At 37.1% G+C, this 17,797-nt stretch overlaps 1 protein-coding gene across 3 annotated transcripts; it reads right to left on the bottom strand.

Moving 5' to 3' along the window:
* Positions 1-1,424: 1,424 nt before the first annotated feature.
* Positions 1,425-9,706, bottom strand: LOC136240060 (uncharacterized). 3 transcript variants are annotated; one of them, XM_066030896.1, is made up of 7 exons: positions 8,928-9,706; positions 8,686-8,777; positions 4,363-4,732; positions 3,411-3,699; positions 2,709-3,359; positions 2,057-2,420; positions 1,425-1,634 (listed from the first exon to the last, which is right to left on the bottom strand). In XM_066030896.1, exons 2-7 carry the CDS (start codon positions 8,749-8,751, stop codon positions 1,608-1,610), a joined length of 1,767 nt encoding a protein of 588 aa, XP_065886968.1. In that variant the 5' UTR covers positions 8,752-8,777; positions 8,928-9,706; the 3' UTR covers positions 1,425-1,607. The 3 variants fall into 3 exon arrangements, with proteins under 3 accessions (XP_065886968.1, XP_065886979.1, XP_065886959.1); XM_066030907.1 differs by lacking the exon at positions 8,928-9,706 and having other exon boundaries at positions 4,363-4,602; positions 4,674-4,732; positions 8,686-8,921; XM_066030887.1 differs by lacking the exon at positions 8,928-9,706 and having other exon boundaries at positions 8,686-8,921.
* Between the last annotated feature and the right edge of the window lie 8,091 nt (positions 9,707-17,797).

The following is a 17,797-nucleotide window of genomic DNA, read 5'->3' as shown; positions in this document are numbered from 1 at the left end:
AGGCTTCACGCTATGGCTCTGAGGCTGGTAATGCTGACCAATGTATTATATGTGCATTTGTGATTTTCAAACTTACAGCATTTTTTGTGTGATATTGTACAATAATAATGTGATGTCATAAATTAATGTCCACATATGCTGACTTACACACACGCACATACTATAGCAAAAATGCCTACATGCTGTTATTAAAACCAATAGAAAAAATGTAATGAAATAATAAATGTGCTTCAGATTTGCTATCAAGTTCATGGCATAATATGAACGTCATCGTAACTTTTCAATGAATACAATTTTAAAATTCTACTTTAGATAAGTTTTATATCCTATCAAATATCATACCAATTGCGTATACAATGTAAATACAATGAACATTGCAATAAATTGTACAACATTGACTGGGTACACATGGCTTCATATAATGCTCTGACCAATCTAATAGGCACACAGCAAATTAGATGAATAATCGAGCAAATGCCAGAATAGGTTCCAGACTATAATAATAATATTATTATGCTTTTGAGCTGTGCTCACAAATCAAGCCTAATGTGTCTTTGTTCAAAAACTGATTGGAGTATATCAGTATTTTCCGACTGTTGTATTAGAGTAAATGACTGGTCCATTACTTATTTTTGTATTCGTGAGCACATGTATTGTGTAATCTTCCCTTTTAAACTGGCATGCATATAATTCTCAGTGCTTTTCATTACCTATCAGGCTTCAAAATTATCCAGGCAATTTTATGACCAGCTGTGGTGACACATGCTAGTACTGTTACTAACCTGACTCTGTATCATCAACTTTAACAGTATGGATTTTCTGAATGTTTTACACATTAATAACAGATTGAGAATGGGACTCTTGAATTTACCAATGGCTACTTGAAGAGATTCACGCCAGATTCCATGCCCTAAATTACATCAGAAACTCACATCAGAGTCCACTTATACATTGTATCCAATAATACACCATGACACTAGTTTTCTCATCCCATGACACGACTACACAACTGATTGAGAACTCCCTTCCAGTATTAATACTTGAGTCATGTGACTGTCAAATGCAATAATAAATTTGCATGCGGCTCTAAAATTACCATGCGGGCGGGAGACAGGAAACAAGGAATCTACAAGTGGTGGCCTTAACTGAGAATCCATATAAGTGGGGTCCTGATCACTGAGGTTCCACTACAGTATTCTAGTCACCATTATGATGAGCATGCTACTCGCAAACATTTTACAATGTCCCACACTACATGTACATGTATTAAGATGTATAATAACCATGCCCTTTCATACTGTGCGACAGCTGGTACAGTAGTCGTGCTACACTTACATACATGTATTCAACTATATAAGCATATATATAACAAAACCTTTATACTGTATACTATTACTATAGACCAAATAATAGACATAAACATTTCCATAATATTTTTTATTAAAAATCATGATAAACAAACCATTATCATTGGTGCGTGCACTTGGTTTCATAATACATATGTATACAGGTGAGAAAGGGGATACTTTACAAAATATAAAAAAGACTTCACATTTACAAACAAATATATGCAAATATAATAATTTCTTCTTTATGTGATATACATGTCAGATGTCGCTAACTTGCACTGGAATCTGGTGAAAAAGTAACACAATTTAGTAATTGGCAATAACAATGAAGCTCTATGACTACAGACAAAGACACACAATCCTGATAAATGGGCGTGGCTCATGAAAGAAGCAGGGCTACTGCAGGACTAGAATATGATCCACTTCTACACTGTCAAGCTGATAATTAATTTATTTCACAAGTGAACTAATTCGGGTCAGACCCGGCCGGACATTCTATAAATGAGTCAGACCTAACAGGTGCTCATCACAAGTGCCTAGGACATTAAATACTTTACTAAGATAGGTTGGATAAAGCATCAGGTACACACACACCCGTAACAATGACAGTCAACACAAGTAATGGACTTTAATTAGGATCAATATGTAAAGGTGACAGCGAATCAAGGTAACAATGGTATTTATACGTAAACAGTTAGAATGACTACCTTAGCATTTTCTTCAGGCTGAGGTCCCTTCACTTCATTCAGTGCAGTTGTTAAAGACTTTAGAATAAAATCATGCCCAGTTCCAGTTTTTGACTTGCAAAGACACAGAATAAATTTCTCAAAGAATCCTTCACCCTTTCTGGGTAGTTCACACATCAAGTGCATAGTTTTCTCAAGCTTAGTCTTGTGCTGACTAATCAAAATATCAACGTCATTCTCATTAACCAGTTCTTGTTCCATTAAGAGTGGTATAATAGCTGGTATGCTCAAATTGTCCACTACTATTGAAGAGCACTTCAAAAAAGCTTTTTTTTCTTGTTGATGTTTTGATGGTACAGGAGAGCTATCACTGCTAGATGATGACCTGCAACAAAACAACAGTGAGAGTACGTAACTGTGCAGACAACAAAATAGTAATGTATAAAACAAAAAAAAGGCAATGTCTATAATATCATGCATAACATTGTTGCATACTGAATATACATAGATGCTCTTTGGTTGGCTCAGAATATAATTTAGCAAACCGGTGAATTTCTATACACTACAAAGCTTTGTGACTAATGCCAAGCCATATACTAAAATAACATCCCGCCAATTTGAAAATTTCCCTAACCAATCAAACCACATAAACAGTAACACAACAGACATTAACCTTCTAAGCTCCTCCACTGTGGGTGACACTGGGTTACATGTGGACTGTGTCTGTGTTGAACAATCTTTAGGTGACGTCGGAGAAGGGTTAGCAGAATGTTTCGAATTTATCTTCTTACTGATGACTTCTGTTTGGTTCTCATAGTATGGAGTCTTTTTGACTGATCTTGGAGGAAGGGGAGGAGTATGCAGAGGGTCTTTAAGTGAAACATTTTCATAATTGTTTGGTTTGTAAGGTGGATAAGTTAAGGAAGTTTTCATGACAACAGAACCCTCATCGCAGCTTCCCTTCTTTTTCTTATCATGACAACTAAGAAGTTTGTAAGATCCTTGTAAATGAAACATTTTTTTAGCAGTCGACAGTTCTCCATGAGGATCACATAGACTAGTGTCTGAAGAGTACCCACTTGAATCTGCTGAACCCTGCGACGAACATGGAGTGTCTTTTGCAGCATGCAAGGATGGATTATATGTTAGCAACCATGACTTCATTTGTGGTGCTGAAAGATTCATGCTCTGGCCTTCATCACTCCTTTGTAATGAATCAAAGCCACTACAACTTTCATGATAACTTTTGCTCATTGCTGAGTCACATGATATGTGAGCAGATATTTGTGGTTGGCTGATACCTTCAGGCCCAAAGTAAACAAAACTACAGGAAAAGCCAAAAATACAAAACATCATTTTTAATACAGTCACTTACTCATGAAGGCACTGACGTAATTTTGGAATGAGTGGAACTGGATGGTACATCCACAACAATCCTGGACCTCCACTACATCTCCTTCCTGCCTCTACAAACACTAGTGACTCAATACAACCTGATCGCCTTATTGCTGATTTATTCCAAGAGAGTAACAGCTTTCCAGAATGAAGGTCGTGTACATTAAAAGTGGCATCACTGCTGCGAAGAGTGATGATATGTACTCCAGTCAAGGTGGTGTTGTCCACGGCAATCCCTTCCTTGAGTATGTGTACCACCCATATACAAGCTGCAGTAAAAAAGAGAGGTTTTGATGAACATGCGTAATTTACCACAACATATTTACAGAATATCAAACAAGTACAATAAAGTTACAACATATCCTGTAGAAACATGTTTACAGATAGATACAGTACAGTGGATCCTCAGTTATCTGAACAGCTTTGTTCTTATAGTTAGCCAAAAGTGTTCAGATGATTGAATTTGTTTGGATAACTGAAGCCCATTGATTTATATACAGATCTTCATTGAACTACTCTTCGGATAATTGAGGTGTTTGGATAATTGAGGTTCGGATAAACGAGGATCCACTGTACATAGTTTTCAACTAAATAAATACAAGATATGTACAACAAGGAAAAGAGAAGTCACAGTGCTCAGATTTTAGTAGCACAGCTTAATGTTATAAATGCAGCTAAAGTATTCAATCCTATTTATTGCCACATTAAATATTTTTATGCTGTCTATATAAGGTATCAACATGTCAGTATGGTTTCCTTATACAAGATGTTTTTGTATCATACAGTAACTATACAATAATTTTAATGGCAGGGATTTTGGTGACAATCTTTTTTGTTTTGAAGATCCCTATTGTTAAGGACAATACTCCTTACAGTAACCAGTTGCCAGTGCACAAACTGAGACAAAACACACTTGTATACAGCTCACTTACTTGCACCAAACTTCTGAGGGTCATCGTACTCATCAATGAGACTTTGTGGTACCAGTTTCTCCTCTGGCACCTTTGGAATGACATAAAATGGTAGAGAAAAGAGCAGCCCACAACATCTAAACCATTCTGTAGTAGCTACAACTGAATCAGCGTAGAAAGAGAAGTGATCACTACCCTCAAGCATTTTGATAACAATGATTCTTCCATGTCGCTCTTTCACATGGTCAACACGCTTCACATCTGTAAAAAGGATTGTCCGCACATTTGGTTTTTCTTTGTTACTAGGTGTTAATCCCTTGTACACTTTTAACCTTGCTGGCTGAGCTTCACTACAGCCACATACAGCCTCCAAATAATTGTTTTTGCAACTCTACAAAATAAAATAAGGAAATAATTATACAAGTAAATATGGCACATGGAACAAGGTTGAAATTGCGCTGACCCGGATGACAACCTGACTTAGATGGTAACCCTGTCCCAACTGTGTCAAGAACTACAATTTGTCAAAAGGTAAACAAGTAGCTACACACATATTAACCAAACACTAACAAAGGTAAGACCCTATTGTACTAAATATCCAATGGTTGAGCAAGTGGACATTATTCCATGTACAAAAGCCCATATACCACTTCTATAATTGTCCAAGTGATTGGGTGGTTAATTCATCATCACACGTGTTGGTCAGGACACTTACATGGACATTCTGTTAAGCATGGCATATGAATTACAAGACAATAGCATAGTCTACTTGTGGTTGATAAGGTCAGTGGTTAATTAGTAATGGTTTTGCTATATACACAAGAAACCACAACACATTGCCCCCCCTGAACTACAGTCTCCACCAAGCATTGCCTAGCATACCATGAATGATCATTTTTACAACAAATGACTGGATTTTGGAAATCGATCCAACTCATACATGAGAATTTTTGAGATAGATGAATTCAAACCACCAAGAATAGTGAGCACGCATATGAAATCTACACAAGAGATATATCTATTTATTACCTTTCCAATACTTGTAGTAAGAATATTCGAGCAGTTGAATGAGCAAAGTAGTATCATGAGTGCTCACAGGGGTGGAGGGTGGTGGGGTAGGTAAGAGATAAGACTTCAGACAAAGTCCATACACAAGATGACAGGGAAAATCAACATCTGGCCAACTATATTATTAGGCCATCCACCTGATTCTTGTCAATCCAGATCCTTCACAAGGCCAGAAACTGACATTCAAGCTCACCATACCACCCAGAAGACAACACCAAAAACTAGCTTGAGAGTTGATACCAACAGTGTAATAGTGTAGCTATCCAATAGTGGTGTCATTGGATTTAGCCTGATGTATAATTTGGATCGGTTTTGTAAAATTTGGTCACACACATGTATAGCATATGAAACTAGATCACAACACTTGTAAGTGTAATCTAGAAAGTGTGTTTAGAAATTGCTAGTGGACATGTTTGTTCATTAGAGAAATTCTTGCTACATTACTGTAAACATCAGTATTAATGCAATGAGTTTGGTACATAACAACTTCAGGGAAAACGTCACTTTACAATATTAAAGACTAGTAACACATTACTCCAGCACTATGCCAAACTTTGTCTCTATACAATGGAGAGTAATTAGCATATCTTCATAAGACTACAATATATTCACAAAGATATTGAATTGAAATTACACCCCTCTCCCCAATGTGTAAATAATATTTGTCTGATTACCTCAATTGTTTACATACAGACAATATTAGTCATAAAGTACAGTAGTGCGAGCGATTAAAAAACAAGGTAATTAAAGGATGTGGTACTTGTTTTGCTCACGAGCATTCATCCCGTTTCGTTTGGGATGAATGCTCGTCAGCAAAACCACACCCTTTGATTACTTGTTTTTTAATCGCTCGTACTTGTGCAAGACGACACTACATTTGAGCGGTACTGTATCTACTGTATACAGTGTATATTGTGTTACATATCACACTAGAATGTACTGTAGGTTAATTGGCATCTTTTTGACTGGCAAAATTTGCCTTAAATCTCCTATGACTTGATTTGATACCAATGCAATCATCTCTTTTTGAAATTGCTTCCAGTAATTTTATTACAATCTCTAACATAATTTCTTGATGTGTGCTACACACATAGTCTCACCAGCCGCATTTTTCTTAGCCATTTAATTTAGTCAGGAACAAACAATAAATGTGACTGTATCTGGGAAAACCAGTCTTATCGCCCATTTAAACGTATCAAGAAACATCAGTTTTAAATATTCAGAGTGTTGTAGCTGGCCAATGGTGGTAGCTACACATACCAAATTTTCATACATTTTACAACAATTTCTTACCTTCCAGATCATCCACTGAAGAAGTAATCAACAGTTAACTTTCCTGCCATTTTAGATAGTTTTTAAACCGAGGCTGACTGTATCAGACGAGCTCCAAAAAGGGTGGGGGGCTTGGAAGGAGGGAAAAATGGTGTTCTAAAACTGATGTGTTGGGATGAATTAGACCAAGTTATGGGCCATTTAGGGCTCAGAACAGGCTAAAATGAAAGGAAATTTACAGCACAGGTCATTGTCCAATGGCACGGAGCTGTACAGACACACACAGCTATCTCCTGGTTCCATCAAGACCCCAGATCACCCGTACAGCTTGCCACTGCACTTGAAAAAAGCAGCCAGCAAAAGCAGACCACTTTACTCTGGTCGACTGTGACAGTGAAATTTGATAGTGAAACTTCCTGTCTTGGGCGATAAGATCAGTTTTTGCAGATCCAGCCACAAGTGTGACCCAGTCTAAGAAAACTGGTCTTATCATCCATGTCAGCAGATTCGATTTTTCACTCAGGACATAAAGCTACATGAATAAACTATCTAATTCCACAATCAAAATCAGCTAGACTTGAGTGGTCTGGTTTTGCTGGCTGCTTTTTCCAAGCCCTGTGGCAATCTGTATGTGTGGTGTGGGGCCTTAATGGAGCTCTGGTCAGCCTGGGGATGGCTGTATGTGGCTGTACAGCTCTGTGGTGTTGAATAAATATCTCTGCTGTGAATGTCCTTTCATTTTTGCCAATTTTGAAACCTGAATGGCCCAAAACTTGGCCTAATTTATCCCTATGCCTTCCTTTTCAATTTTGAACACCATGTTGCCCCCCTTCCAGGCACCCCACTTACCACCGCTTTTGGAGCTCACCTGATACAGTCAACCTCGGTTTTAAAACTCTAAAATGGTGGGAAACTTAGTTGTTGGCTACAGGTAGGTAAAAACAGTGGACCCAGGGACCCACAGAAATCCAACTTTTCTTGGAACTTTTTACACTTCACAGTATTCTATACTTGTACTAGGTACCTCTGCAAGCAGTCTTGCATGGCCAATCCACTTTCCCCCCCTTGTGGCGTCTCGCACGATGTTTACACCAATTAGAAATTATAAGCGCCTCTGAAGAAGTGTCTGAAGCTGACTGCATTAATTACAGGTCACTCGCTATTTTCCCAGAGTATTTGTTTGCACAACGTTTCTAAACTTTAGTAGTTAGGTGACATAATAGACTAGCATGCCCACTGTGCACAAGACGAATAATCACCAGCTAAGCCAAGCTAAGCAATTTCCAGCAGCTCTTCATACGTCATGATGCATTTGCACAATGCTCCTAAACTACTCTAGTAACTAGGCGGCATAATAGACTAATATGCTTACTGTGCAGCAGGTAGTGGCCTATAAATGTGGTCAGCTTCAGACACTTTTTAGAGGCGCTCACAATATCTAATTGGTGTAAACATCATGCAAGACGCCGTGAGGGGAGAAAAAGTGGATTGGCCATGCAAGACTACTTGCAAAGGTACCTAGTACAAACATAGAATACTGTGAGGTGTATAAAATTCCAAGCAGAGTTGGATTTCCATGGGTCCCTGGGTCCACTGTTTTTACCTACCCGTTGGCTACTTGCACAGTGGATACTCTGGAAGATAAGGAATTGGTGTAAAACATGTGAAAATTTGGTACACATAGCTTCAACCATTGGCGAGTTACAACACACCATCTACTTAAAACCGGCATTTCTCGATACTTTTAAATAGGCAGTTTTCCCAGACCGGGTCACAAATATGATGTAACTAGAAAAACTACTACACACAGCTGTGAAAGAAACATCACATCTCAACTTTTCACATGCTACAGTACAATGTATAGCCTTGACCATTGACCTTTGAATTTGACAACTGTGGTTGCACATCGACCTACAGCATCTGTGTGTTACCTTTTGTAATGCGGAGTTATATCAATATACAATATACATGTAGTTAACTACTGATACTGTATGTCATGCTTACATTTTGACCACAGATCACCATCACAGGACCAGTGAGAATTGTCCTGCCCCAGGAACACCCAGACATGATCTCACACTTTAATGACCTGTGCCCTACATGATTACACACAAAGATGTAAATATAGTTGGTATGGTAAAGGCAACTCCTACGCGCTCTTTGTTGGCAAACAAAGACAAAGTTGACAAACATTGATCAACAAGCGCTAAACAAACTTCATTCATTGCATCATATTCGTAACTCACTATATATTAACTACAACGGAGAGTTAAGTCTTCGGTTAAGTCTGAACGGTCCAGCTGGTACTTTTCAACATGACTCAAATCACACGAGCACAATAATAAATGGCGTAGCTCCGCGCACTCGTCGTAGTCTACGCGCTGACTCATCATGAATCTTGGGCTCTCCTCTCCTACACTAATATTGTGGAGGAGGTTAACAACAATTTGATTGAAAAAAATTCCCTTAGAAAGCCCCATTACGCAAGACAAATGACGCAATCACATGTTAATCCAACTCTCCGAATATTCTAGGATATTATTATTATGATGATTAGCGGAATGAAACGAGGAATGAAGGATGATGCTTTAACATCTGGGATCCTATACGCTAGATATAGCTATGATAACTTGGTGAAGCAATAAGCAATCAAGCAGTTCTTTGGGGGCGAACCAGGATGGGTAGATACTGAGCGAGTACTGAGCTACTGCTGAAGAAACCGAGCGGAAGAAACTACAATGAAGCAAGCCACGGCACTCCCTTCTGTCCTGAATCAAATTTCCTCTTATTCAAAGGCATACTGAGCCATTCACAAGGCCATCAGTTCGGGCTCAGTCATCTTCCACTGAGCCTGCCAGTCTCAGCTGAAGCTACACAACATCCCACTAAGTAGATTCAACACAATATCAAAAAGCTGGCCGTTTTGATCAGAGCACAATCGGGTCAACTGAAGACTACACTACAGTTTATACAAAATTCAAAATGATATGAGCATGCATCCACTCCAAACTTAACATGCATGCAGTGTGAATCAGTTCAAGTAATGTGTGTCATTATGATGTGGCTAATGTTCAAAGGTTAATCACGTGACGATGATATTATAATCAGTGTATCAGTGAGTAGCTACTCCTCTTGGGCAGGGATCTAGTCCATGCATACTTAAGGCCAGGCCAAGTTGATTGACAGTTTATCGTCCGGGATATTTGAAAAAGTCATGCGGGCGGGAGGTCATTTTTCATATTTCATAATTTTTTAACATGGAAAAACATTTTAAAAGTAGCTTCACACAGTTGCTAGCTACTTTAACAATGATTGCAGACCTTATTTGATTACGTCACTGTTAATACTTAGCTATTCGTTTATGCAATCTCTCTTTAGAAATCCATTTATTGAAGGTACTAACGAGTCCAGGCTGGGAATAATTGTCACGTTTGTTGCACACACCATGTTTTAATATACAAAAACGAGTTCAGAAGCGTAAGCAATGATTATCACGTGAGAAATAATGAATTATGAAATTATTGCTCTATTTCTAAAAACCCATGCGGGCGGTGACGATAAACTGTGAATTAATTTGGCCTGGCCTAATAATTAATATGTACAGTACAATTAATGGTAGCTAAAGTAGTTCAGTTTTTCTGATGATTTACTCACTCTGCATGGCTCCACACCTATACCAGTGCAAGCTGCATGGAAAAGTAATGCAATACCAGCCCCATGTCCCAAGACAACCTGAATCTCTAATTATAAAACCTGGGCATGTCCTTCATAGCCTCTCCTCAATTGTCAACATCTTGCTTCCCACAGAATAGCCTGAGCACCTACGCAATCCAGTATAAATGGTCGAGAGCTAGTCTAAGATATTGCTGCAGCAAGTTTAAAACTGCATGAAGTAGATGTAAATTATAGTACGCATACTCTGTTTGGGGCCCTCATCTGTTTAAAGACATACCCACAATTACAATTGAAAGAGTGCAGAGAGAATATTGCTGCTAGATGGGTCAAAATCTAAATTATAACTGGGAGAGTAGTGTATATCACGCATGCTTTCTGAGCTGCAATTAGCGTTGCCAACATTTTTTCGCAGACAGATTTCAAGACTTACAATCATGTATAAATGTTTACACCCTGTAGTTACACTGAAATACTTTCGTATAATTATTGCAACCACCACTACCACCACTTGACATTCAACTTGTTTACAACATACACAATATTTCAACATGGTGACTGCTAGAACTAACCCTACAAGCTGTTTTCCAAAACTGTTTGAGACTGGGGCTTATTACAAATTGCCATGATTGAGGCCACTGACCACACTATAGATCAGTTGTGTAATATTAAAAGTCGTTATAAGCAAGCTAAATTTGTATATTTTGTTATGCTAAATCCTAGGCAAATCAGCTTATAATAAAAGAATAAAAAGAAAGGTATAGTAAGTGATAGGATACACAACTTTTTAATAACCTGAAATTTGATTCACATTAAATTTTAAGTTAATAATTGTATGCATTGATTTCTGTGCTCTCTCACAATTGAGACACCTGATCATGAGATAAGCAACGGTATATTCATAACACAAAGAATGACAGTGTAGTAGTTATAAACAGTTTCTATGCTAAATCAGCAGAGAATATTAATGGAATCTTATCGAGTAGATTGTAAAAAAGAAATTAAGCTTTCAATAAAGACTGAAAACATATCATGAAGGACCATTCCATGCACGCAGTTCATATGGTTGAGACCATGCATTATATCTACGTATTTTAAAGGAGATGAACATAAGTCGGTTTGTGTACATATGTACTGACAGTACACATGAACGTGTCCATTGATTAAAGTCATCCATGGGTGCCTTTTGAACTGTTAAAGACAATTTTGAGTCATGCTGTGCCAGCTGCATGTGAAAAACCAAAAAGGGTATCTTAGACAATGATACCAACTGCAGTAGAAGTAGTATAGTGTGTGGATTTTTATTAGGATATACATTTGCCATGGCTGTAATAAAGTTTTACCACTGCTCTTTCCAGCCCCATGGCTTGCAGGAAGGAGGGTGCACACACACACACACACACACACACACACACACACACACACACACACACACACACACACACACACACACACACACACACACACACACACACATACACGCACACACAATAGGACAGTATTGTCAGTTAGCAATTGCGATGTTTACTAACTGAGGTGGAGATTGTGTGCTCAATGTAACTTGAAATTATATGAAGATTTTGAGTCAGGGTTAGTGTCTAACAGAAAAATTAATGGCTATGGGCAATGATTCTTTTGTGTACATAATTGGTGATGCATGGCCAGTATGATCTTGCATGATCTTCGTTTCAACATCTGATTATATACTGGTAGAGCTAGGAGACAAAAGTATCTCGATGAGACAAATGACTGTAATCACTATTAGTGTAGTGTTAGCTTTGAGGGAGAGAATTCACGTATTATAGCAAAAACAACCATGCAAGATCGCTCATCTAATAGCAGATCAAGAATTTACTGAGGGATCCACACAAGACCGGGCCTGTGAAAACAGGGCATGTGGGCACAAAACTACACCCTATCACACTAAAGGTTATATTTCAGCACTAGAACAGAATAATAGCATTCTGTAACTTGCATCGTGTTAAGCCAATTAAATGCTTACTAAGTGTTAAAATTCTCATTGCTATAGCATGTTGGTATAAAAATGTATGAGTGAAAGAAGTTTGAAAAAGTAGGCAAAGATCAAGTCCTGTTTTCGCAGACCCAGTCACATATCATAATTGTGGAAGGTGATATAGAATGAGGAGTGGAGACTTCTGATACTAAAAGTGATAGCAGAGACTCAACTGAAAAGTTGATCAGTAGAAGTACAATTATTGTCAAGAAATCTAGATTAGCTACTCTAACTTAGTCTGACATCATAGATATCAGTGACAAGGAACAGCATAATTAATATCAAGAAACACATTCAAAGAACAGTTAAAAGCAGCCACTCTGACTCAAGCTCATATATCTGTTAAAAAACAATGATCAACTAGCTAAGTAAAAAGTTTACTGCAATTTTTTTGTTATATATATATATATATGTGGGAGTGAAGCTGATAAACAACAAAGTTGGGCTTTATTAATTATTATACAAATACTGTATATGTTGCACCTTTTAAAATCAGTCTTGACAATATCACAATTGATATAGCTTTTTGCTTCATTGTTTTTGCAAAGTAGAGCTTAATTGTCCCAGTCCCACATTAGGCAGACTAGCTCTGATACGATAATTATGACATTGTTATTGACTGTATATAGCTACCAGCAGAAAATAAGGACACACTCTTAATGACAGCTGGGGAGCTATAGCTGGGTACAACATATAGTACACTTACCTTTTAAGCATAGACAACAAAAAGATAGAAAGTTTAAGGTCTACGCTCTCTTCTAAAAAGATGATCAAAATTATACTTTAGGAGTAAGAGCTTAAATTAAAGCCACTAAGACTCTAAATACTCTAATAGACTATTGAACTTCTCTAATAGAACATGCATACAGAATGATATACGCTCTTCTAAACTTTACGAGGAAACGACCATGCAGTGCGTAAGCTGAAATTGCACAAACCTCTTCTTCTTCTTTGTCTGTCCACTGCTATTTCACCATTGTGCCAGATATCTTACAGTTGAATCATAGTACCTTTTTGTATGGCTGTATATGTACTGATGAACCATAAACATATATTAGTGCTATTTTAAAGACCATTTGCTACATAAATTATTTTGATGCTTTGCTGAAATTATTCCTTGCAAAATTTGTTCTAGTGAAATTATAAGGTTTTAACAGGAATACTTAAGGGCTGTGCGTTCAGAAGCTTCACACATGCAATAGTCATTATATCGCAGAATTGCCATTAATTTATGACAAATATTTATATATTTAAATTTTAGTACCTTTATGAAAATATACGTATGCTTCATGCTCATATCTAGACACCTTGACATTTAACTGCATAAACTTAAGCCATAAATTATAGCTAATTTTTGCTGTGCCCTCTGTGTGATAGTTCCATGGCTATAGACATTATTTTCTTTCAAAATAGGTGACTCACGGTGCATGAATTATGCTTATTCAATGACTACATTCTCCACATGCTACATTAGTGTGATTTTCACACTGTTGCACTGGCACATCAACCATGAAGTTTCTTTTAAGCTCCTGCTAAAAATTTTGCTTTAACACTCGATCCCCCTCCCTTACTAGTAAATTGTATGTTAATTCCTACCATAGATCTGCCCTGTACAATTAATCAATATGCGCATATTGCATCAAAGCCTGGAATCTAAAGCTTGTTAGCTAAATTAGGACTCCAATTAGGGAAAACAGAAGTTTTAATAATAGTTAATGGCAAGTTTTATCTGAATTGTATCTAACATAATGTTAAGCCTATCATGTATCAGTTTGGGCTCCTCACACAAATTGTGCCATTAACCAACTACAGTAGATTCAATCCACCGTATAGTGGTACTCGTTTTGTTATGTTAGATTATCGTTGCAGTATAGTATAGTGTTACGTCCATGTTGTCAACATTGCAGTAGTCCAATACATTCTAATCTTATCCTTAAAATCGATATCATCTAAATAAATGAGCTGCAATCAACACTGTGTGATGGTAAATCTACATAGATTGCTGGTTGTGTGCATGTGTTTAAGATCGCTACCCCTTGAAGTTGACAAATGTAAACAGGAGTGGAATATTAACAATATCATGAATAATTTTGTAAAACAATATGACAAACTTCCTTGTGTTGTGTCTCAGTACTTTAATGGATATAATGACTTTATTTCCTTCCCCCAGGCCAATTGCATTATACCCATTAATATGAGGTCATACAATTGATTATATTATAGTCCGGCAGACAGGAGGGTGAAGTTTGCAAAATGGTCTATAGTTTATTTTAATGCAGTTTTGGATTGTCCTGTATACCTAGAACAATATTCCACCTGTTGGACAGATGTCAGCATTGGGCATCTTGCCATAGTAACCAAAGGTTAATTTGTTGCATAGCAATTTTACAAAATAGCTTCTGTGGGTTAAAAGTTTTACCCAAAATTGCTTGATAACCTGACCAATTACCAAATCTGAGGTATTACAATTGATGTCAGAAAATAATTGAATGCTATAAACCCCTGAAGGCATCATTATGTATACCGTAGTTACGTATACACCTTGTCACACAACAGGATATATCTCAGTAGTGGAGTAAAAGATTTGCATTCTGCTACTTGTATAAAGCCAATCAGTTACATAATACCTGCTGAAAATTTCAAAGCCACAGTGCATTGGTACAAAAAGTTATGGGCCTTAAAGTTTGAAAAGGTAGGCAAATTTTATGTGTTCACATGCCCTACATAATTATATTCACAGGCCCAGTCACATTTGCTCTCTTGACTTTCTTGTTTTACAAAAATTGTTTGTTTCAGCTTGCTAGCCACATTATAACAGTTATCATTACTTTTAGACTTGAGAGAACAAAATCAATCCAGTTTTCTGGTAGGGATTTCATAAAAATTTAATTCCAGCCTTTTCCTGTTGAATGTTTCTCATTGTGCTAAGTCATTATAATAGAATCAAGTGTCCCTTGCAGACTCTCTGGTGATAACGGTTTCTTGGTTTGCATCTTTTTGGTTTTGCCACAATGAATAGCTCACTCTTTCTCTAGCTAAAGCTCATGAAGTGTAAACAATTAATCTGGAACAGTATTATTTCACAACAAAATGTTCAAAAGCATTCATTACACAGTGAATAGTGTATGCATGTTCCTCACTAACTGCCTGGTGATCAGATTCTTCACATCCATTCCACTATTATCTAATTTGACTTACTTCCAAGAAATGATAAAAGTTATGCTTTACTTGAGGCATCATATGTGGTATCCATGCAATAGTACAATAAAACAGTTCAAGAGTTGAACCATCCTGAAATATGGACATCATAATAATCAGAATACACTGTATTTAATTGTCTTAGGTGCCATTTGTATTAAACACACAGTACAATTAATTAAGCCTCTGAGATCCAGACGACTTTCATTTAATGGAGTCCTAAGGTATCCAGAATAGTACTGTGAGAGCCTCTAGCTATATTTTATATACACTGTAGGATACACAAATATATGGCTGTGCGCTACCTCTTCATCAACATTTTTATGTACAGTAAAAAGATCATGAAATAATGTCCTTTGCACTGAAGCTACGTATGTCTGTTATCTAAATTTCAACAGTGCAATCACTGCCTTTTGTTATTTGCAAATCGAATTCTCTAGGTATGTTATTCTCCAGCACTCACATGCTGCTCTTCTTGCATGAGAATTTTGGTAACCTTACAATAATTTAGCACGTAAGAGAGAATTTTCAATTTAATACAAATGTGCTCAACATACCAGTGAATTTGTGACCAAATTTGCAAAGAAGATCCTTCACACACAGTCACACAACAAATTTACTAACTTAAATGATTCAGATTATTAAAGTTATATTGATTGAGATTTGTCACTGAGCTGTGAGCCATAGCATACAGCATTGAATGAAGAAATTTTCACGTTTGTATGTTACCTTGAAATGAAGTTATTTATACAATTGTAATTGGATGTATGTGAAAGCCAAACATTAGTGGAGCAAATAGGTGGCAGCAGGACTAAGACTTTTAAGTATAATTTTGTTAATGCAATGGATACTCTAAATGGCTGGACTTGTATCCTCGGCTTTTATTCACCCGCACTGGCATATATTGGGCCCATTGGGGTCACCAATTGCATGACATGAACGTGTGTGCAAGAGTTCATAATTATGAACTCTTGTTGTGTGGCACACAACGTATTTGGTATATGCGGTACAAATTTGGGTTTACAAATAATTCATAATAAGTAGTGCATGGTAAATTGCACTGTTAGTACAGTATTTTGCACTTGTATTGCATATATACAGTGTTCTATGAAATACAATGGTTGACAGGGACACTGCTCGAATCCATAACACAGAATAGGGTGTAATAACTTTATCATTGAGAGTTATAAACTAAAAGTTTAAAAAGCATTGGTCTAGCTGAAATTTAGCCATTGCAGCAATTTTTTGGTTGCTGGTTTTGATTTACCTTAAAGTCTGTCACAGCTTGGCTGTTCTGTATTCAGAGCTCTTTGCATGGATCCCATCACTCACAGCCTGTGGCAGATCTAGGATTTTTAAATGGGGGTTTCTGAAAGTTGGCATACGTAGCTGAATAAGGCATCTGATGACAGAACATTTTGAGATTATAGAAGCTCTGAGATAGAATTTTAGGCTACTTTTAGTTAGCAATTACAATAAATCCAATGTTTTAGGCCATATAAACTTAATTATTAGTTTCTCATCCCCACCTGCATCGCTGTTTTTCTTACCTCATCAAGGCACCACTGCAGGGATAAGGGAGGCCAATTAGCACCTTTAATAGTTGGTACCTTGCTAGAGCAGTCTAAGAAAAGTGTATTTTGAGCTATTTTAGCAAGCTGATTCAGCTATCTAGTTAGTAAAAAATAAAATAAAAATCCGCCCTCCTGCACTGACATTTTGAGTACAGGAGCTAGGATGAGAAACTTACTAAGTTTATGTAGCCTAGTTAAACTACAAATACTATAGCTAGCTATAGGGCAAAGATGGTGACTATAAGCTGTAGCTTTGATTGCTCTATTAGAGTAGTTACTTGACTGCTCTATTAGACTATTTAGAGTATCTCGATCGTTTTTAATGCAGTGGGAGATGAAAAGTGAAATGTTGCTGAGGGTTTAATAGCTATAAATGGTGTTAGTTAAGTGCAGCTGCACGCATGCTACTGAAATACAGTGGTATAGCTGTTTGATATGACAAATTGTCAGTACAACAATGTTTATGTATTTAGGCTTCCACTGAGCTAAATTCAAAAGGGGGTTTCTGTCGAAACCCCAGAAACCCATCTGCTGACTCACTACTTTACATGTGCTCTATTCAAGGTCCAACAAGGCAGAAAGTCAAGCTGATGTTGAAAACAGAATTTATACAATTTACTTATATTTAGTTAATGAGATTAAATTAACTACTACAAAT

This window comes from Dysidea avara, chromosome 1 (genome assembly GCF_963678975.1).
Source record: "Dysidea avara chromosome 1, odDysAvar1.4, whole genome shotgun sequence".
NCBI lineage: Eukaryota > Metazoa > Porifera > Demospongiae > Dictyoceratida > Dysideidae > Dysidea > Dysidea avara.
This window is presented reverse-complemented; position numbering and strand designations above follow the sequence as displayed.

Coding starts and splice junctions, on each gene's coding strand:
- LOC136240060 (XM_066030887.1), bottom strand. CDS start 8,874: ATGTTTGTCAACTTTGTCTTTGTTTGCCAACAAAGAGCGCGTAGGAGT. Junction 2,421..2,708: donor ACAGTGGAGGAGCTTAGAAG/GTTAATGTCTGT, acceptor GTTTTGTTGCAG/GTCATCATCTAGCAGTGATA. Junction 1,635..2,056: donor AGCCTGAAGAAAATGCTAAG/GTAGTCATTCTA, acceptor CTTTTTCACCAG/ATTCCAGTGCAAGTTAGCGA.